This window comes from Catharus ustulatus, chromosome 3, assembly GCF_009819885.2.
Source record: "Catharus ustulatus isolate bCatUst1 chromosome 3, bCatUst1.pri.v2, whole genome shotgun sequence".
Classification (NCBI taxonomy): domain Eukaryota; kingdom Metazoa; phylum Chordata; class Aves; order Passeriformes; family Turdidae; genus Catharus; species Catharus ustulatus.
The window spans coordinates 58,423,691-58,445,882 of NC_046223.1; the positions used below are offsets into that span (position 1 = coordinate 58,423,691).

The 22,192-nt window shown below is 38.0% G+C and overlaps 1 protein-coding gene across 1 annotated transcript in view; it reads right to left on the bottom strand.

Moving 5' to 3' along the window:
* ESR1 (estrogen receptor 1) overlaps nucleotides 1-14,795 on the bottom strand; it is a 164,523-nt gene extending 149,728 nt beyond the window's left edge. Inside the window, 1 exon segment of the mRNA XM_033056279.1 lies at nucleotides 14,756-14,795. Coding sequence (XP_032912170.1) covers nucleotides 14,756-14,780 — 25 coding nt within the window. The 5' untranslated portion in view covers nucleotides 14,781-14,795.
* Between the last annotated feature and the right edge of the window lie 7,397 nt (nucleotides 14,796-22,192).

Consider the following 22,192-nt stretch of genomic DNA (forward strand, 5'->3'; position numbering starts at 1 on the left):
AGAAACACCTTAATTTGAGTATAGCAATACTTTTCAGAGGAAAACCAAAACAGAGTTTCAGGTCTGAAAGGAAAGATGCTGAGAGGAGAGCAAGAGAGAAAGAGCCTTTCCTGGTCCCAACCAGGACTGGGTAAATTCCTGCAGTAGCCAGGAGGTGACATGACTAAGACACAGGGGTATTCTATATGACCTCTCATCATTTTCCAGAGATAGGGAAGGGCTCCCTTCTGGGATTAACACAGCACAGCAGAAGGAGCAGTGAGGTACTATTCTAAGGGGTTCGTGTGAATCATTCATTTCTTGTACCCTCTGTCATTAGTATTGTTGCTGTTACTGTTTGCTGTCTCATCTCATTGCTGTTTCCAGTAAATTTTTCCTATCTCAGCCTGTGATCTTTACCTTTTGTATCCCCAATTCTCATCTCCAGCCGGCCACAGGGAAAGGGGAGAGGGAAGAGAACAAGCAGCACATGGTTTTGGAGAGTCTCAGTGGGAGCATTAAACTGGGGAGTACCATCCCCAAACTATGACAGAAACAAGTAGCACCGCTCCAAAATTAACTTCTTGATATATATGGTATCAGTTTATGCTAATGGCATCATCATTACGGACAAGAACATTTAAATATGCATGTGTGTGTCTGTATGTATGCACACACACAGGCATATATGCATGTTTATAGGTATGCACATGTGTGTGGGTACATATATATACACACACACACACACGTATTAATATATTTGTGAAAGAATGAAGCCTAAATTTTTCATGGTATTTTTTCAGACTCAAAGAAATCAACAGTTCTCTCTAAAGGGAAAAAAAACCCAAGATACTTCAAAGGTAATTACAAAAACTGCAGCTTTGTGATTCACCTCTTCCTCACAGTTTTCATGGCAGTTTGACTTACTTTGAAGTGAGAATAAGCTGCAGAAATTGAAAGCTGTCAAATTTATCTGAATTATGCTTTTGACTTTTGTACTCTCTGAAAGCACTTTTGGAACAAAAACAATTATTGGACTCATGAAATTAATCAAAGTTTCCTAAACCATCCAACACAGAGAAAGTAGTCAGAGACTTCTGCAACATCTGAAGATGTCACTGTTCTGGTTATGCTTCTCCTCCCTTCTCAAGACAGCATGGGCAAACCTTCCTGCCACTCACAAGAGTTGTGGGTGTGATAGAGCTGGTATCTGCAGGATCTGAGGAGACCTCCCAACAGTCTCTGCCTTCAGCGGACCCTGTCGGCAAGAGGGATGAGGGTTATCCATGAAGGAATCAGGGAGCAGCACACATTCAAGGAGCTGCCACACAGGACGGACAGTGCAGGTTGGTCAGGACTGTCACCACCTGAGATGGTACATGAAACATGGAGGGACAGTGAAGAAGGTAAGGCCTGAAAGAAAGAAGAGAGAGCAAAAAGTAAAACAAATAACAACAATGAGATGGAAATAAGCAAGGGAAAAAATGTGGTGACTGTCAGCCAGTAGTAAGTCCACCAGCAAAGGGACTAAAGAGTTTCCTTGTGAACCAAGCATCAAGTGGTATCTGCAACTTCCTGGTAACCAAGTGATGTCTTCATGAAGGGAAATGGTGTGGAAACACACAACTAGCAATGTCTCAACCTATGGAGCCTGTGGATTACATCTTGCAGCAGCACAGCTGAATGTGCCTTCCAGCCTGAGCCAAACCATGGCACGTACCACCAGAGCATCCTTACAGCAGCGCTGGGAGCAGTTCAACTCAGCCACTGTTGAACTCTTCCTTCATTTCCCCTGCTTCCAGGACAAAGAAGGTTCCAAAGACAAGCAACATTGCTTCAAGAATTCTTCATAAGCATTTGCTATGTTAACATTCTGTGGGCTTGCCACTTAACCAAGAAATCCTTCACCTAGGTGGAGTGTGTCATCTTTAGTTTTCACGTTGCCTTATAAACTGACCCACAGATCAAACATAAAACATCACACATACAGGGGAGGTTACTTTACCTCACAGGCTGACACATCTGGGTCAACTAAGAGAGTTGTTCCTTCAAAGACATACCATCAACAGAATGGAAAATCAACTTGCCTGTTCTGGTTACCAAGCAATAATGAAGCAAATTGCTGAAACCATCTCTCATGTGCACTCAGAACAGGCCAATATGCTTCAGAGTTAGAAAGCAACTTAGAGATAAGTTATTCCGCAATTTCAACAGTCATTTCAGTATGAACAGAACAGCTCTATTATGAGGATGGGAGGAAGGAGAGAAGGAATAGAAGCAAAGCAAGTTTTCATCAAGTAGGAAGTAATGCCAGTGTTTTCATTTACTAGACAGGGCGAGGTTCACGCTTTCAAGTTCACAAGTGTCAATGGTTTTGCAAGTATCTATGAACACAGACAGTGGAGAACAATGGAAGTATTTTGTATTAGTGCTTAATTTAATTTGTAGTATTTCTTCATGTCACCACTGACTGCTTTTTCTAAGACAACAGTATCAGCACTTCCCTGAAGGCAAAGGGGACAGGCTGGAAAATGTGACCAGTCACCGTAGTCACAGTTTACTTAATTCCAACACTGTAATCCAGAAGTTGGAATAAAAACAAAGTGTGGAGAAAGAGTGTTACTGACTGTATTCCTGATGATTCCAGTGGTACACATATGCTCAACAGAACAGATACTTTATCAAGGTAGGCTGTTTTGATACTACTATGACACTAAATGAACACAGAGTCAAGAACAGTAACCTTGATAATGTAAATCATTCTTTAGCGCTATTAACTATGAGTAAAGATGCAAAAGACTGAAAAAGGAGGACTGGAAAAAAAGAGAAGCCAAGAAAGAAAATTGCATGAGAGTTGTGGGATGTGTAGACAAGGCAAGGAAACAGCATAAAAAGAAGAATGAATGATATGAAAGCGAAACACAAGATAAAAGTGGTCATAAAAAAAGGAAGGCAGCAGAAACTAGGGCGTAGATCCAGAAAAGCTCTTATGTTCTTAATGTTAAGTATATTATTAAATATTTGAAGCACACTAGAAATAAAGTTGGTGATATATGTTGAAAGATGGGAATTTACAATCAAGGAAAGAAAAGAAACAGATCAAACAATAATAGCCAAAGAAAGAATAAAATAGTTCAACAGAAGTCTAGAGCAAAACTAAATATAGATTGTGAGCCATCCTTGTCACATGGCACTTTCTTCTGAATTTTCAGTGTTAAAGAACCTTTGGATACCCTAAAAATCTTGGTAAAACAGTAATTTCTCAAATCAAAAATTGCTGGATCCAGCTTGGGGAAATCACATATCATTTGACAAAAGAAGACATAATAATTGGACAAAAAAAGTTTACAATCACAGGGATGCAATTGGTAGCAACTAAACTGCATGAAGTTGCAATATCTATCATCAAATCATATTTATATCTCCATATCTATACACAGACACATGAACACACACAAAACTTTTCTCATTTTAATGGAATGATTTCACAGGCATGAAAGTGACTAGGATTAAAATCAATTGAAAGCAAACATTTGCCTACAGAAAACAAGTGGTATTTGAAAAATTTTTGAGCATATTTTATTGGCTCTTGGGAAAAGCTATAATTCGTAAAAATATCAGAGTTCAGAAAAATACAAAAGTAAAATTGAAACTTGGTTCACCTTTGGTTTAAAAGATGAAAAAATGAAAAATTATAAATTTAGTAATAGTTTTGGGATAATAAAATTTAGACAATAATGGTAAGATTGAACATATATCCATAGAGTGAAAACATATATAAAGGTAGTATTTCAGGAATTCTAAAAAATTATAATAATTCTAAATAATAATTAATAACTAAAACACAGGGACACAAAAATAAGGCAGCCATTCAGGCAAGGAAGGCTAAAATATTTAGGAAACTACAAAAGAAATCCTAATATTGGCATCAGACAAATTTTAAAATTAAAATTATATTCTCAATAATAGTAATGCAAAAAACCCACAGTAGCATTCAGTAAGTCTGTTCTGCTTCAGAAAATCAAGGTTTTAATTTAGAATTAGAGACTAATAAAATAACATCAACCAATAGCATTATGTAAGTCCATTATGTATAAGTATAAAGTGATTCTTCCTAAATTCACCAAATAAATCTTAATTTAAGATTCTTGGCTGATAAGAAAAACAGCATTGTGTAATATGTTTTGCCTGCTATAAGGTATGTGATACAACATTCCAACAATTGTAAAAGTGTGAAACAAAACAAATTGCCACATTATAAAATGAAAGAAATCTGTTTACTATACTTTAAAAATGCAACAGTGTACGAAGAAGAATCAACAACCAAGCATTCTCTAGTGCAATTCACAGGATTTTTCATATTTTACTCAGGATCATGAATGCAAGAATGACAGCATTACTAACCAGATGTGCAGAAAAATACAGTACTTGGAATAATAAATACATAAATACTGCCTTTAATCAAGAGACACAACATGGAATGCTTTATAACCTTCCTACAGGAAAGCAATTAATTTCCATTACAACTAAACATAAAAGCGTGTACGGGAACAGGAAGGCCTGTGAAACAAGTCATGTGATAGATACACTACTCTGTCCTGAGGAGAAGCGACTCACAAAGATTTTCAGCACTAGCAGACAGCCAAACAGGAGCTGTCAATGTTACCCTATGCACACAGAGTTTGATAATCCCGGTTTAATACAGCTCAGGAGGGAGATACAGAATAGCAGATAGACTCACATTTGCCTGTGCTTGTCACTGACACACCTCCATTGGGAATACACGCATAAAGACTAGAAATGAGCAGCACTTTTTAACTGCATAGATAATTATAGTAATTTCACGACTATAAAGCGCACCCTTTTTACTAAAATTTTCCCCGGAACCCGGAAGTGCACCTTATAGTCCAGTGCGCCTTATCTGATGAACAAAGTTCAAAAGATTTCCTACCTGGAAGTGAGAGCTGCGAGCCACGGGGGAAGCCGGCAGGGCCGCAGCTGCCAGGTGGAGGCGGGGCGGAGCAGGGGCGGGCACGTCCCTGCCCCGTGGAGGTGGAGCCCAGCCCCATGGAGGCGGCACGGCCCCTACACAGGCACCCCCCGGCCCCGTGCAGGCGGCACGGAGGGGCGGCGGCCATGCCCCAGCCCCGCCGGATACAGGTGGGCCTGGAGGCCCGCGGCACCGCCCCTACCAGGTACAGGCGGGCCCAGGGGCTGATGGCTGCCGGGTTGAGGCGGGGCCTCGTCCAGCAACCACACGGGGGGAGCTGGGGGCGGAGCCTCGCTGCAAAAAAAAGTGCGCCTTATAGTCCGGTGCGCCTTATATGATCTACAAAGTTGCGAAATTTGCCGACTCCCGGGGGATGTGCCTTATAGTCCGGTGCGCCTTATGGTCGTGAAATTACTGTACCCATCAGAAACCTGCTGGTATCAGGCTGATATCAAGTACTGTAATAGAGCTGTTTTTCTCAACCAGCTGTATTTCAAAAACATTTGGAGACGTCCTATGGGCTGTGCTACAAAACAAGTCAGCACGGATGGTCAAAGCAGGTGTTTTCAGTCACACCAGCTCTGAAAACAGGACTGTGCTCATTCTGTGGGAATTATCTGCGAGGCAAACTCTGCAGCAGAGATGTTTCCCAAGGTCTGTCTCAAAAGCCTCACAGCAACCAGGTGCCAAGAGCAGGGACAAGAGGAGAACAGCATGCTGGACTGCAAGAAACAGCGATGTGAGAAGCCTAAGCAGCACTGCCACTCAGGACTTCCTACCTCTGCTGAAGCTTTTCCAGCACTGCCTTCTTCCTTCACGTAAGTGCAAGAAGGTGGTGGCGCTATTTTAACTACATGTGCAGAATCTCCATCCCAACATATGAAATTCAGTCACTTGGTCACCGCACCAATGAGAAAGATACTGTCAGATTGGAGGGTCAGAAAGTAAAATATCTAAGCTAGTCTAGGAACTTGCCAGCAATTGATAAACACACTAGGGCATATTTAGCTGGCATATTTCAGAATATAACATACCAAAAAGAAAATAGCACAGGAGATGCATGATACAATACAACTTCAGACATTTAGAATGAATAGCAGGAAACAAAATGTAGCCATCCGAAAATATCCTTATCAGCAGAAGATATTCAGCTGCATGAGAGTGTTTTCAGCAGAAGAGAGTGGGGGAAAGAAGAGAGACTTACTAATGGTACTCTTAAAAAACTAGAAAATTCAAAGGTATCTACCCTGAGCAGAACATGGAAGGGAACACCGACTACAGTTTTACTATTCCTGTTTTCTCTAACTATGCTGTACCTGGTGACTGGTGATACAGAATATCTATTTGGTAAATATGTATTTGCTAAAGATGAGACAAACTATGTCAGCAGAAAGAAAATTGTCCCATACAATCAAGTAAATATCAAAGTTGTACATGATTGCAAAATAAAACCTTTAGCCACTATTAAATTCTTCAGAGAGCAGATGAACACATAACCCACAAGATATGCAAATACTAATTTGACAGGGCCTCATAATTTGGAATTTTCCTAGCAAAGAGCCAGTTTTTAACAGCAGTCATAAAGCCCTTAAATTAAGCATTCATGCAGGAGAAAGCAAAGCCAACAAATCTCCTAAAATACTGCTTGATTGGAAAAAATAGGAAATAAAGAAGTTGCAATAAAGGAACTTCCACGCAGACAAACAGAAAGGCAAAATATTTGTAGGTAGCACATGGAACATATTGAGTGATGCAGAGGAAACATAAAGAAAACCAAAACAGCTAACTACCAATGCAAGACATTGATATATTTGAAGCAGCCCTTCAAAAAAACCTCTGAAGTTGTCTTAATGAGGACAATAAAAGGCCAAATAAAATTCTGGCACACTGAATGTAAAAATCCAATAAGCCAAGCCAAAACCAGCTTGACAAATAACTTGCAAGGGCTTTTTTTATGTTAGGGTAGTTAAGAGTGAGGGCCAACTGCAATGAGTTGGAAAAGGATTTCACAATATAAAATATGGGATGAATGGGCATCTAGAATCCAATAAAGATCTGAGGGCTAAAGAGAATACTAAATGAACAATGACTAAAAACTCAACTTACTTAGACTAAAAACACCAAAGATCAGACTGATTACTCCCTATAAATACAGTAGGCATAAACATCAATACCTATAAGATATTTAGGAGAAAGAAAGCTGGCACTGCAAGTAAATTTACTATGGAAATTACAAGCCTCTCAGCTGACAGAACAGTGAAGCTCCAGATGAGGCTGTCCATGAGAGGAAAAACAGCCTAACTGGGCTTTAAGATAAATGTGGATAAGCACCATGAACAAATTACATGATCTGGTTGCTATGACAGCTCAGTACTGGGTTAGCCATCTAACTTAGGCTGGATTCAACAAATGGTACTAAAGCAAAAATGTACCAGCATGAATCAGATGCACTATGATTTTTGCTTATGCAGAAGCAAGTCATAGTGCCTCACCTATGCAGAAATAAGTTTCTGCTTAAATGCAGAATGTTTCTGTTCCTCTTTAGAGCAAGAGAGATGAATTGCTTTGTATGCAAAAAGCCTTGGAGTCAAATGCACTAGACTTCAAAAGAGAGATTGAGTTTCAAAGAGTGTTCTTAAGAGAAATAATGTTCCACTTCTATCTAAAATATCTGGGTTTGCCTTGGATTATGTTTTGATAAGAGCAGAGGTAACTTTAAAGCATGAAGGTCCAGCCTTTAATAAGAAGTTATTTGTCTTGTCAGAGCAGATCCAGGGCTGAGACAAATTAGTGACAGGTTAGTTAGCCAGAATAGGGAAGGAAATTGGTTAATAAATATAATCGGTGTCTATTCTACTGGTTTTGTTCACAGCAGTAGTGGGGTTTTAAAGTGATTTCCTAATTGGCTTGGATTACAGAGCAGCTGGAATGTGCAAAAGAAAAAATTCCATTTGGGGTGAACTAAACAGAAAATTCTGTTCCAAAAGTGTACCAAACACAGACTGACTCCTCACAGAGACACAAGACTGGTTCTTTAGGGTGACTCGTGGCGTATGGCTGGCACTGAAAGCTAACCAGGACAGCAGGTCCTCACTGTCACATCACAACTTTGCCACACATACACATGGATGGGCACCAATGTCTGGAAACCCATCAGGAAGGCCATGCCAGGAGAGCAGCACAAAACAGGCATGGTCCTACCCCAGGCCAGATATCCAAGTGGGAGGACCTAAACTGCCTGAATACTTACTAGAACTGTTTGTTTTACAGTGGTAACGGGTTGGGTTGAAGGACTGGCAACACCAGAGCAGCTGATGTGGGTTTGAGACAAAAAGTATACATTTCCCAACAAGAAAATTTTACCTTGAACATAATGAGTTGTACAATGTTTTGTCTAGTTTTCAATCCTTTAAGTTACCAAAGATCAAATTTGCTGAACAGTTTGTCTTACTTGCCTCAGTTTAATCCCTGAAGGGAAAAAGATTAGTCGCTTATGTCTAGTTCTTATTTAGAAACAAAAAATACCATAATTGACTTGACATCTAGTTCATGAAGTTTCACGAGTCTCTCTTGACTCGACTTTCTCTCTTTTATTTTTAAAGGTATTTCTACAAGTGCATCCTTTACGTTGCTAGGTTTCAAGAGAAAATAAATAAAAGAAGAAAACAAATCAATATTTAGGACTTTCTTTTGTCAAAAGTCCAAAAGGAATTATGAAAGTCATCTTCTGTTAATTATATCAACCTCCCTTTTTACCTAAATTTGCTTTCTCATTGTTTGCAATGGACACTTTGCACACAAACTGTGCCAGGGACCAAGGGCAAGCACTTTAGTAAGAAAAAGACCACCTCACAAAAAATAAGGTGTTAAGGAAATAATTATGAACTTCCATGATGCGTGTAATGACAAAATTTCATTCAGATGGTGCCATTAAAGCCCTCTTGCTTTACAGTCCATGCATGCACAAGCAAGAGTGAGTCTAGGAGTACAGGACCAGGCACTGGCTTGTTTTGTCTCAAACGTGACACTGTCGAGAGAGAGGAAATATGTGATCAGGAGAGGGTCCTGCAGAGGTGGAGCATCACTGGGCTGAGCCAGCTTCCTGCTCACCTTGACACTGGAGCTCAGTCCTCTCAACTCACCTCCTGTAGGAGGGCTTAAAGGGCTGAAAACTCTATTTTAAGCTAAGAGGTGTGCACCAGTTTAACAATAAACATAAGGGGATCAGGCCCCCTCACTCTCCTTTTCCTCTCTCCTTAACTTGCATTGTTTTTCCCAGCTCCAGACTATCCATGTGGCAGAACAGCACAGGATCTAAGGACTGCTGACACTCTTTGTTCTCTCCTTTTTCTGTCTTTATCTCTCTCCTCCCCTGCTTTGCCATGGGCAAAGCATGGCTGTTATATTCTACTCAGTACTAAAGTTTGCTGTGGGAGGGGGAAGCCTGTGGAAGGGTGTTGTGGCTTTTTAGCCAACACCTCTGAGCAGTGCTGTTGTGACTTGCTAACCAGCACTTTTGGTTATGTGTTGAGGCTTGTTAGCCAGCATCTTTGAGAAGTTTTCTGTGGGAGATGAGAACTTTAAACAAAATCTAAGTTTTGAGAAAGCGTACTGTTAGAATTTAAGAGCTTTTTAGCCAACACCTTCTGAGTGTAAACAGTGGGCTGCTTGCCAGAGTTTAGGGGACTACAGAAAAGCCTGACACAGGGCCCAGAGTCTTGCTCAGCCTGACAAGAAGTTACAATAAGCATCGCGACCCCACCAGTGGTCATTTGCACTGGTACACCAGCAAATACAGAAACACCATTGGAATGCTCTCCTGTTTGGTGCAAAGCAGCAGTTAGCTGGATAGAAACGTGACAGTGCAAGGAACAATTCCACATTAAATATGTCCAGTTTAAATTAGAGAGATCAGGTTGACAAGGGAGAGCAATCACACTAGCTGGGACAAAAATATTATGAAATGCTCCCAGTTTGCTAATGAGCACATGGAATTAAGAATTCGGGGTTGCTTTTACACCCAAATGTGTCTGAGTAAGGTATCAATGCCTATATAGAAAGTGCCTTTCAGAAAAAGCCAGAGGAAGACAATACCAGCAGCAATTGTGTTCCCACCATCCCAAGAAATCCTTCAACCAGACAAGAGCTGCTGACAGACTTGCCTCAGCACAGTCTGAGATTAATATCATTTTGGAAATGCCATTCAAGTCCACTACCTCAAAATTTGAGAAGCCAATAAAATGAGCAGTATAATTGCAAAATAAAATCTCAATGATCTTAATTTGTGAAGACCCAATCACTTTACCTCCACTTGAAGATCACAGAAGGCAAAACTATAGTCAGTTACACTGAAGTTACCCAAGAAGTTTCAAAGAACAAAAAATAAAGATTTTAGTTTTGTGTTGGTTTGGATTTCAAATCAAGTGATTTGACAAAATTGCCAAAATTAATATCTGACCAATTCTGGCTTTATGGCGTTTATGTTTAGCTACCAGAGATGATACAGAGATTGAATCAACAGTTATGATAATTCACAAGGCATCTTGGCAGATCTAACCCATAATTACTGTGCTATCGAAAGCCATAAAAATCATCAATGAAAGTTATTTAGAACTGAACAGATACAAAATTAGTATCTCTATATGGAACTGCAATTGGACTCTTTAAAAAACAAAATATCTGAAACATAAACACATAACTCCAGCCTTGTTTCGTTGCAGATTATTCTCCTTTAACTATTCAATTTTTCAATATAGCCAAACACAAGACAAATGGTATTTTTAGTACTTGAAGGACTTTTAAATAAAATTATTATTTTTATTTGAGCATTAATAAAAATATAGAAAAATCTCACCAAAAATATTTTTTTCAAAATCAAATACTTTTGCCACTTTAAAAAATGAACCAAGTTTTACCATTTAGATTTTAGAACATACTTAAGCAAAAAGATTCTGTTCCTTCGTCTGCAGTAAGCAATTGTAACAACAAAAATTTAAAAAGTAAAAGCAAATATTGACAACCCAAATTGTAGGTTAGTGACGTTATAAATAAAATTACTTTTAGCACGCAATATAGAAAAGGTCTTTTTACAGACTACAGAAATATGCAAATATACCAATTCTAGCTACAAAAAAATACAGTTTGTAGATCTAGCAAATTTTTCAATATCAAGTAATTATTTCAAAATATTTTCCTCCAGATTTGTCTTCTTTCTTAGAGTAGTTTGCAAGCATCAAATTAATGCTTCCAGACTGCACTGCTTCTGGCTCCTTCAAATGTGAGGTATTTTTGCTTAGAATTCATAAAAAGGAGTATTTCATCCTTGCTCATATCCATCTGCAAGAAGGCATTGCACAAATTTATTTACCATTTATCTGTAGCATTATTCTCCAAAAAGGAAGAAAAATAAAAGTGAATAATATATTAAGAAAATTAATTGTCACATTTTGAAAAGGAAAAAAAATACTATCTAAATTCCAATTACACTATTTAGCCAGAAATGGAAATAGACATCTGAGTCACTGAGTGTAATCCTTGCTACCAAATCTTCACCTCCTGTAGTCAGCTCCCTGAGCCTGTCGTAAACAGTGACATGTCCTAGCCTATCCCTCTGACAGGAGGCTGAACCCATCTACTTTTTCAGCTCCAGTCTGAATTTATTCACAGTCACCTGTTTGGATTTATGTTGGCAATTGCTTTCAGGACAAGTGTTCCAAATCTCATCAAGATAAATAGTGCTTAAGTAAAATCACCACCTACAGCATTACAGCAGAAAGAGATTTAAAGTAATCTTTCCAAAACGTAAGTCAAGCTACTAGTTTTTGCCATTTTTATTTAAATTATATCCATATATTAATGGACAGGTATTACTTGAACTTTCATGTTCATTTTATGTTGTTTTTTCTATATATAAAAAATTAACAGTTTTTTTCTCTTTTTTCTGCTCTTGTACTTCCATTTCCTACCCAATGATCTCATGTTCCCTTGTACCTACCACTCATCAGGTCTCTAGAGTACAACTCTGATACAGTACATGGGACTGCAGCTTGATGTTTTTCATTAGCCTCCAAGGGCTCCTGTGAGATCCGCTTCTTCCTCCCCTCCTTCCACAAACCCTGGCACAGCCTGTGCAATCCCCTCCTGTGCTTCTGGAGATGCCACAGCAAGATTCAAGTAGAGCAGCAAGATGGTGTAAGAACTCAGTCCGTGCCGGCTCAGTCCCTTTACTTTCTACCTACCCTTTTCCCACAGCATTCCCATTAATTTTACTCTTTTCTCATTCACTTTTCATCTCCTCAGTGCCTGAGGAGATGGCAGACAAAAGACGTGGGATTAGAGATGCTGCTTGAGGTGCCTTGGAGCAGCTGCTCACAGCGTGCCATCCCTTGCTGGGCAGTGACATTTCAGGCAGGGTGTGTTGGGCAATGCCAGCAAGACAAACATGGCCATCACACCAAATGAATGATTAATGACAAAACTGAGGCAGCAAAACGACGAGCTCTAAACTATGAGAGTGACAGTCGAAGATTAAAGTCTACACATGACTTCTGATCTCTCCCCGGAGTAGCAGGGCTGTCTACGGCTCAGAGTGGCAAAGGGGAATTCTGAGACTAATGGGATCACTGTGGCTTGGAAGAACCTCAGAGTCCCTGTCATGCAGCACAACCCCCTGCTCAAGCAGGGTCACCCACAGTAGCTTACTTGGGGTCAGGGTGGGGTTTGCTTGGGAATATCTCCAAGGACGGAGACTCCACAACCTCTCTGGGAATCATGTGCAACTATCTGACTATCCTCGTAGCCAAGCTTTTTACTGTCCACACCCCCTCCCCTTTTTTTTTTCTTTTTTTTTTTGGTATGTTCTTATGTTCCTTTACAGAAACAAAGGCAACTGATGAGCACAAATTAAGTAAATAAATCAGTAGGGGAGAAAAAGAAAAAGAAGAAAAAGAAAATAAGTGCTAACACAGATCTTCTAATTTAACTCATTATATTTTACCTATTGCAATTTCTCTGGCTACCACAAGATTGGCACAATTCTTAGGCTTGTGTTCACAAGCCCAAGCATTATGTTGCAGGGAGCAACAGGAAATCCAACTCTGAGTTGTAATCTCAAAATTCCCATTATTTGCACATTGCAAACTCAATTAAGTACCATGCAAACTCAAGTGAAGTCAAATAAGCAACACTGGGTTAAAACTTGGTTTATAATCTAATGGACAAACATTTTTCTTAAAATAATTGTAAACAATCTTCAGTCCCGCACATGCTTCATTTTATCATGAAAACCAGCAACACAAACCCTTAAACAAAAGTTCTATGAGACTGGCTGCTAAATTTCATCTAGTTTGCACAATGAGTGTGACTTTTTCTAATTGCTTTCAGTTTCTGAGTCAGATATTTACACAGAGATGCTGTTGCTCTTCTGACAGCGAAATAATTCAACTAACCCAGAATTTGGGACTTTTTTTCCCCAGTGCCTATGATAATGAGAACTGAACTGAAAATCTAATGTGTTCTTTCTACCTCAGTGTAATCATTGCATGAAATTTCTCTGATCAGAATTAATTTGGGGAAAGGGGAAAGAGAAGAAAGTCTTCCAACAATCCTTCATTTATTATCTGGTTGTTAGGGTATAGATCAGAAACACAAAGAAAATAAAGCAATGTTCAGTAATGGCCTCTGCACCTCCAAGTGATGAGATAGGAGGTCCAGGTTACAGGCCATGAAGGGTAAGATTCCAGCTTATTTCATTGCACCTTTTTCCAAACACATTCTCCAACTTTTGTATGATATCAAGGCATATCACTTAGGGATCCAAGTTTAAAATAAGCTTAGCAATACTTAAACACTAACATCAAAACTCCAAAGAAAGCACAAGTAATTTGGAAGAAAGAAAAATAAAAGAAAACCAAATTAAATCAAAGCCAAAACCCCAAAACCAGAAAATAAGTAAAATTTATATATTCAGCTATGGGGGAGAATGATTTTTGGAAACTCATGTTTATCCAAGGAAAAAAAAATGCAGTTAGAGAAAATCATTACTCAGTAATTGGTCAAGTCAATTTTACCAACTGAGTTTAGAGTCTGTGTTAAAAAATAGAAAGATCAGACTCTTACTTTGTACCAGGAAGCATCCAGATGACAAATCTCACTAAATGCATGGTTTCGATACCATGTGCAGTAAGTATTGCTCAGTATCAGCCGAAATCAAAATACAGTATTTCACTTCATTCACACCAGAAAAACGATACTCTGCCTTGGTGTGACTTCCCTCTAATTCAAGTAAGTCCTTTCCCCATTATGTCTCAGCCAATTGGCAAAGGCACCAGCATGAGATTTCAGATTATTTTATTTACAATAGTCTTTCTACCTACATGAAGGATTTTGACTGAGCGTTGGAGGACGGGACAGGGGGGTCACATCGTTCTTTCTACTGCAGCACAGGATTTATGGCACCGTCGACAGCACACATTAAACAAAGTATTACTACACCTGAAATATTCACCTTAAAACATTCTTTAGGCAACTTTTGCAATGCCTTTGGCTTGTTTTCTGTTGCTTTTTTAGGCTTCTCAGCAACACTGCAGAATACAGGAAAAAAGGAACATAGTAAGAAAAGTAACATTGGAAAGAGTAAAAACTAACTCCAAACCAAAACACCCAACTTCTAAGCATTTCCATAGGTATAACTGGGCGTGCCCAGCAAAGGTTCAGGATAAAAGCAGCGTTAAAAATTGAGTGTGAGGGAGAGAAACTGCAAAAACCAAGAGTTTTTTTCTGACTTACATTGCTCCCAGCAGGCTGTTGCCATTCCCTGCGCGGGGCTCTCACTGGCCAGGGGGATCACATGACACTGGGAACCAAAATAGAAAAGTCTCGGGGCAAGGAAGCTGTACCAGAAACACATTTTCAAGAAAAGACGTATCGTGGGCATGATAACACACCCTTAGGAGCAGAAGGTGGTAAATTTAGACAGGAACCTAGACTGTGTTGAAAAATGGGTAAAGCCTTGAGCTTTGCAACCCGGCAGTCCAATACAAGGGAAATGTTCATAAATCTCAGTGTGTGTCTGTATGTAACTAAACCTGCTAACTGCTGTAGTAAATCACCAAACCTTAAAAGAAAATAAGATCTATCAAATTTTAAATCTATTGACGTTTAAAAATAGCCTCCCACCGTCGGAAACATTTTCATCTTAAGGCTAGGGTTTCTACTACTTTGTAGGGAGGAAGCAATTTTTTTAAAAGGATATGCTATTAAGATAATTGGGTGAACTGTAAACACATTTGGAAGATTGTTTTCAATTCTTTCACGAGTGAAAAATATGGTTGCAGACCTACATGTTTGTAAAATATCACTGTAAATCTATAAATCTAATATTTTAACCATAAAGATATAAACAAAAATGCAAAGAATCTGAGTCAAAAGCTGAAAAGATGAGTTAGTGACACATGCAATGATAAAATATCCTCTGATTTTAAGGCTGCTGTTTAGTTATCCCTGTCAGAAGATTAACTCTTCAATTTTGTAAATCTTGTAAAAAAAAAATTCCAGCAAAATACTATTCTTGGGATTACAGGAAATACAAGTTAGTTTCTGTAACAGCTAACGTTTTCATCATTTCCGAGTCATTCAAAATTAAATTGTTACAATTTTTCATTCTATAAAATGTCAAGATTTCCTTGTTTCCAGTGAATGTCAGTACAGTTATTGCAGAAAAAGGCTTTGCTGAAAAATGCAAACAGCAGCAGAGAATCTGTGATCAAGGAAAGGGAAATATGCTGCATATCTTAACAGGACAAGGACAGGAAAGAATTCAGTGTTCTAACCTTTAAATGCAATCCCTCTCACCTTACAGCCATAAGGCAAAACTATTGAAAATCCCACCCTTTCAATGCAACTGGCTTACAAGACCTTCTGGATAAACACAGGAGAAGAGAATGCAATTCAAAATCTTACAAAGCAGACTCCCAACTCTGTTAGAAAAAAATTGAAAATTATATGAACATGAGTTAAGAAACCAAATTGTTCTCCTTTCATTAAGAAAAATAAATAAATATATAAATAAATTAAGGAAAAACCCCTCCACACACAAAAATTTCTTAATAAAATCTCAGATGAAATTTCCCAGAAGGAAATGTACACTTGTATCAAAATATATGCAACATTAGAGAATATTTTCAATCAAGACAGATAACTTGGTATTTTAAAAAAAGACCTGTTTTATTCTGCAGGATATGCCAACACTAAAACAATTTTTCATAAAATAAGGTACAAGTCCACATAAACATAGTAGCATAAAAAGGCTCCTTGTATCTTCCCTGTTCTTATTAACAAGTGTGAAAGAAAACTTGAGCATTGATTCAAAGCAGTAGTAGTACAGAAGACATGCCAGAGGTGTTGCCATTGGTTATTTAAATATAAAGGAAACCTTTCTAAAACTACAAATTCTGAACTATTTGGCAGAGGAGTTCTGGGATAAAAAAAAAAAAAAGTACACTTTGAACAGCATATTACTACATACATGCTTCCAAGTATTCTACCAGGTACATAACTTCTGTCACTGTGGTTTTAGGAGAAGCTTTGCGTTACTGAAATTTGCCCTTTTGCAGGTAAATATGGCAGAACTGAAGTGGACAGGAGCCTGCCATCATGGTGAGAGACAAACCAGGGCACTGATATAAGTACACAAAATACACAAAACAGTAGATTCTGACATAGCTCTTAAAATTACTACAGAAAATTGGCTTCAGCTACCTCTTGTTTATTGATTTCAGAAATGTGTATGAAAAATCATCCCCTGCATCAATTTTAAATGCAACAGTGGCATGCTTTACCATATTTCAGACAAAGCCTAGCTAAGTGGTAACATTTCTCTCAGGGTATTTTCACTGTACATCCCAAACAGTGCAAATCATCTCAGGAACCCCTCTGTGGTCAAACACATCATTTATTTTATTTGCTTTCTGTTATACTCTCCTCTGTTTCATTCATCAATTGGGACCTATGAAAGCTGCAAAACACACAGGGAGGGTGGGGGCTATGCTACAGTATTCCATCATAGACAAGTCAGTGGGCTGGAAATGTAAACATACAAGGGAAAAACCTAAAGGCAAAAACAGTGAAATAAATCGCTAGAGGAATGCCAATTTAGGGAAAGAAATGCACCCATGTGGGATAAAAGCACAGCAAGGAGGTTGTACACCATCTAAAAGACAGAGTACAAAGCCTTGGATAGAAACAGAAAGAGCATCTATGTGTCCTGGAGCTTAATGCAGAGCGAGGAAGACTTGAAACAGAGTAGAACATCTCTTTACACAGTTGGAATCAGGGTATTGGTGTTATTCTACATGCCTGCTTTCCCCAGTTTTCTTAACACTAATATACACAGAATCATAAAATCATTTACATTGGAGAATATCTTTACAATCATCAAGTCCAGCTGTTAACTGAGCACTGCCAAGAGAATATCTTTACAATCATCAAGTCCAGCTGTTAACTGAGCACTGCCAAGTTCACCACTAAACCAAGTCCCTAAGTGTTACAGGTACACACTTTTAAGTACCCCCGGCATGGGGACTCAACCACTTCCCTGAATAGCCTGTCTCAATATTTGGAAATTCTTTTGGTGAAGAAGTGTATTCTAATATTCAACCTGAACCTCCCCTGGTACAACTGGAGGCCATTTCCTCTCACCCTGTTTTTTTTTTTACATGGGAGAACAGACTGACTGCCTTTCAGGTAGTTGTGGTAGTTCAGTGTCTCTTTCTCCAGATGAAACACCCCCAACACCCTCAGTCATAAGACTTGTGCTCCAGACCCTTCCCCAGCTCCATCGCCCTTCTCTGGACTCGTTCCAGCACCTCAATGTCCTTCTTGTAGTGAGGGGTCCAAAACTTGGCAGCCTCTCCAGTGCCAAGCACAGGGGGACAGCCACTGCCCTGGTTCTGCTGGCCAGGATGCCATTGGTCTTCCTGGCACCTGGGCACAGCTGGCTCATGTCCAGCTGCTGTTGACCAGCACCCCCAGGTCCTTTTCTGCCGGGCAGTTTCTCAGCCACTCTGTCCCCATCCTGTAGCACTGCAGGGGGTTGTTGTGACCCAAGGGCAGGACCTGGTACTTGGTAGTGAACTGCTTAAATGGGCATTTATCAAATGAGTAGTTTGACAAATACTGCATTTCAACATTCTACCCATTCTTTTAGATACTGTCCAATATATATTCGTTTATGAACTTTCTATTGAAAGCATATTTAGGACAACCACTAATAAGTTGACCTGCCCTGGTAGTGCATTATGATTTCCTAAAAAAGTCAATTCATTGATTGTTAAAGAACACTATTTAAAGTAGTGTGCAGAACAGTTTAATCAATTTTAATTGCTAGAAACATGTATTTTACCTTCTTAGTAGGTAGCTTAATTCTTGATCCAGAAGAAACCAAGTCAATCTTTTCAAGCTGTGGGCTCACATATATCTCAGAGTAGGACTAGATTAAACCAATTTTCTGAGATAGTCTCTTTACATATTAATAGAATACTTAACAAGAGAAATAGCAGGGCCTGCAAGTTATTCCACATCCATGGAATAACTCAGTATTTGGACCCCTTTTTATTCACAATACTAATGCACCCTCAAAATAGTTTTCTTCACCTCTCCCCAAGAATTTAATTGGGACTGCTATCACTGAGTTTCCGTATGTTCTAAAAGAACAGTTTGCATAAAGTTACTGGGAATTCTTAGTATAAATAAACAGAAATAGACTAATAATATGTTCACCCTTCCTTATGCCCTCTGTTTAGAGCAAAAATGTATGTTTCAGTCTTAACATGCAAACATGGAATAAATAATATTGCTTCCGTAATTCCTCTTGTGTATAACCCATAGTCATTTGGACAGTGTAGTAATCTCAATGCTACAGTTGACCCTTTAGGGCCCCAATTTACTGAAATTCACAACACACATCTTTGCAAATTTACAACTGTGTGGTGACACACCTGATCTATACGCTAACATATATATGTTGCTCATGAACTATTCTCCTGGAAAACTCCATCCTCATGCAAGATATTTAAACTCCTTTAGTGACCTTCTATGATTGAAGATTCCAAGTGGTGATTTAAACCTAAAATATCATATCCCCTATAACCAGGGGAAAAAATTTCCAGTATGTTCTAATGTAATAATAAAACATAACCCTCCTACCCCCATTATTACTGTTTCTGCTGAAGACTTTTTTCTCCCTAGCAGATAAAACAATCCTTAAGAGAAATGTAAACAATTAAAGACTAATTTTCTGCTTTAAGGGGAGACTGTAAATAACAGATATTTCTTAATATGCTTACATATATAATGAGACTTCACACATAGAAGACAGTAGCCAGTTTTATACAGCCCCTATTTCTGCTGAGAGAAATAAAACAAAATGGAGAAATGTCAGGGTACACAGCATTATCCACTGCCTGCTGTGTCAGCCATCAGTATGTCACAACTACAACCTATTCTACCAAATTGTTGCAAAGACCAGAGATATACATTTCTTTTTTACTTTTTTTTAAAGAAGTCTATCAGGTTCTTTTTCAGTTTAAACAAAGTAAAAATATTTATATGCAATGTTTGAAATGTAATTAACTTCAGGTTATTTTGATGTAATGCAATTTGAGCAACTATTTTACCATAGTAACTTCTGTAAATTCAATCTATTTAATAAGAAAGGTCCTTACTTCATTTCTGTCACTTAAAATCAGCAAATAATTTGGAGTAATACAATTGGAATTTAGCCTTTAATGCAGGACAAAAATTTAATTTAAAAAAATATTATCAAAAGTGTATGCACCAAACAACTACATGTCAAGCACCTGATCAGGGTAAAAGCATCAAAACTTTTATGGAAAACTTGGAACAGATTTATTCAAAAAAGGTACCCTTGTGATAAACTCAATTGCTGCTTGATCATCAGTAATCAGACATATTACTTAGGCCTCATATTTCCCATATGCCATTCAATAGTGTTCTCATTGCCATCATTATCACCATCTGTTCAAGAAAGGTCAGGATTTAAATGAACATATTAAGTCTTAGAAACATAATATTATAAATGGTTTAAAAGAAATCAGTTTCAAAAGGTTGAACAAATTACTTTCCTTGCTATGGCTGTTGGGCATTAGGGGAGACAAAGCCAGCTTTCCTTTTCCTCCCAACCCTCTTCAACAGCCCCAAGAGTACCCAAAAGATCTCTATGCACTTTTTCTGTCGCCCAACACCAAGATCCTTAGTGCCTAATAGAAAATCAGAAATATGTATTGGTTTGAGCAGAGAATCTAAGAAGGTGAATCCACATGATTTATATCACCTGGGTTTTACTTCTTAAGTGTCCAGTAAGACAGTATTCCTTTTCCCCTAAAGTGCCAAAACTTTAATTCAAACCAGTTTTAATTCAAAACTTTTCCTAACACTAAACTGATGTCCCAGGAAAGGAAGCCCTATTTGATTTATGAAATCTAGAAATCACCTTGCCACTAATGGACAAATCCCCAAGGCTTACCTAATTAGTCACTAGGCACTTAGTGATTTTTTTTAGTACTTCAGAATCTGAGTGTGTACTAGATTCAGGTATGGATTAAATAGATCTCGTTTTCATACAGTTATGAGCATACAATCCATGAATGGACACAGGAAAGAAAGTCTGCAAAGCTGAGCAGGCAAAATCTTACTCTGGAAACATATATTACAGAATAAAATTAGGGTTTCATTAACATTTACAGAATATAGGATTTAACAGGGAATTCCTCCATTTCCAAAAAGCATTAAAAATAATAGAGAATGTGTTAATTAAAAACCTGCATACCATTGCAGGAAAACTGTAAAATTGTAGATAAAGATGATCCACCTTCACTGACTTCTCTTCTATCTTTGTGTACGTCTGTCTTTCTAATATTAGGAACTGTCTGAAGTCGTGAAACTCAAACCTGCACTGTTGAACTCCTGCCAAAAACAGATGTTGTTATGAGTGACAGACTGGTTATATAGTGAGGTCTCAGCTTATTCAACACCTCCAAGTTAATATGGGACTATTTATTATGACTAAGGTACTAAGTATAGGGGTTTTTTGTTAATATAACAAAATATTATTAACAACTATGCTTTTCCTCTAATTTTTGAACAAGAAAGGAGAAGAAAGAAAATAAAGTCATCTCTTCTTAACTATAAAACAGAAGAAATTATAGCCTAAAGGGATAAGAAAATCATAAAAGGAGATTATAAAATATATAATAAAAATATCTTAACTACATTAGGCATTGAAATTCACAATTAAACTATAAGAATAGTACCTCACACAAGTGAAAACAAAAACCCAAGTTTTTCAGCTGAAATTTAATGATCACATTTAATTACCTGCCTTTTTACATTAGTAGCAAGTTTTAACCACAGATTTGCTCCAATTTTGTAGCTACTTCTTGAAAAAAGGCTTACTGAAGTCAAGGGAAAACAGACCTGTACAATTACATGTTTTATTATTTGGTGTGGGATGGAGGTGTAAAAAGAAAGATCGAGAAAATGCAAAAGGTATGGACTATAGATTTAGTAAGAGGAATTTAAGGAAAAGTAAAAGCAGCATCTCTTTTCTCTTCTGCCCTCACTCTTCCAACTTTTTACTTAAATATGAACATCACATGGAAATGTTGAAATGTTAGAGTACAAGAAGAGGCTATTGATTGATTTTCAAAAATATTTTGACAGAAGGGAAGTGGTTACAAAAAATATTGGAAAAGGAAAAGTATTTAATATCAAATATCATTCAAGAAATTTCAAAATGAAAGCTGATTTTCTAACAAAATATAAAATGTTTTAATCATTAATGTAGAGATCCAGGAAGTTAATGATGTTTCATAATGCTTTTTTCATAATAAAGTTTTAACTGGAAAAAAATAATGGGACTGGAATGAATTTTACAAATACATCTTCAGATTGACAGTGGGTTTTTAGCATGAATTTCATCCCTCTGTAAATGTACCAGCCAGCTAACTCTGGGGACAATATGAATGTAAATCAGGCACAGAATTAAAGCATTTAGTACTGCATGCACACTATTCCAAGAACAACGTTAACCTGGAACAATGTGCAGCAAGATGATCCTTGCAGAAGCTCCCCATGTTGCAGATTTAGAAAATAAATTCAAATTACTCCAGAAATGCAGCTGCACATTAATAGGAAGGCTCATTTGAC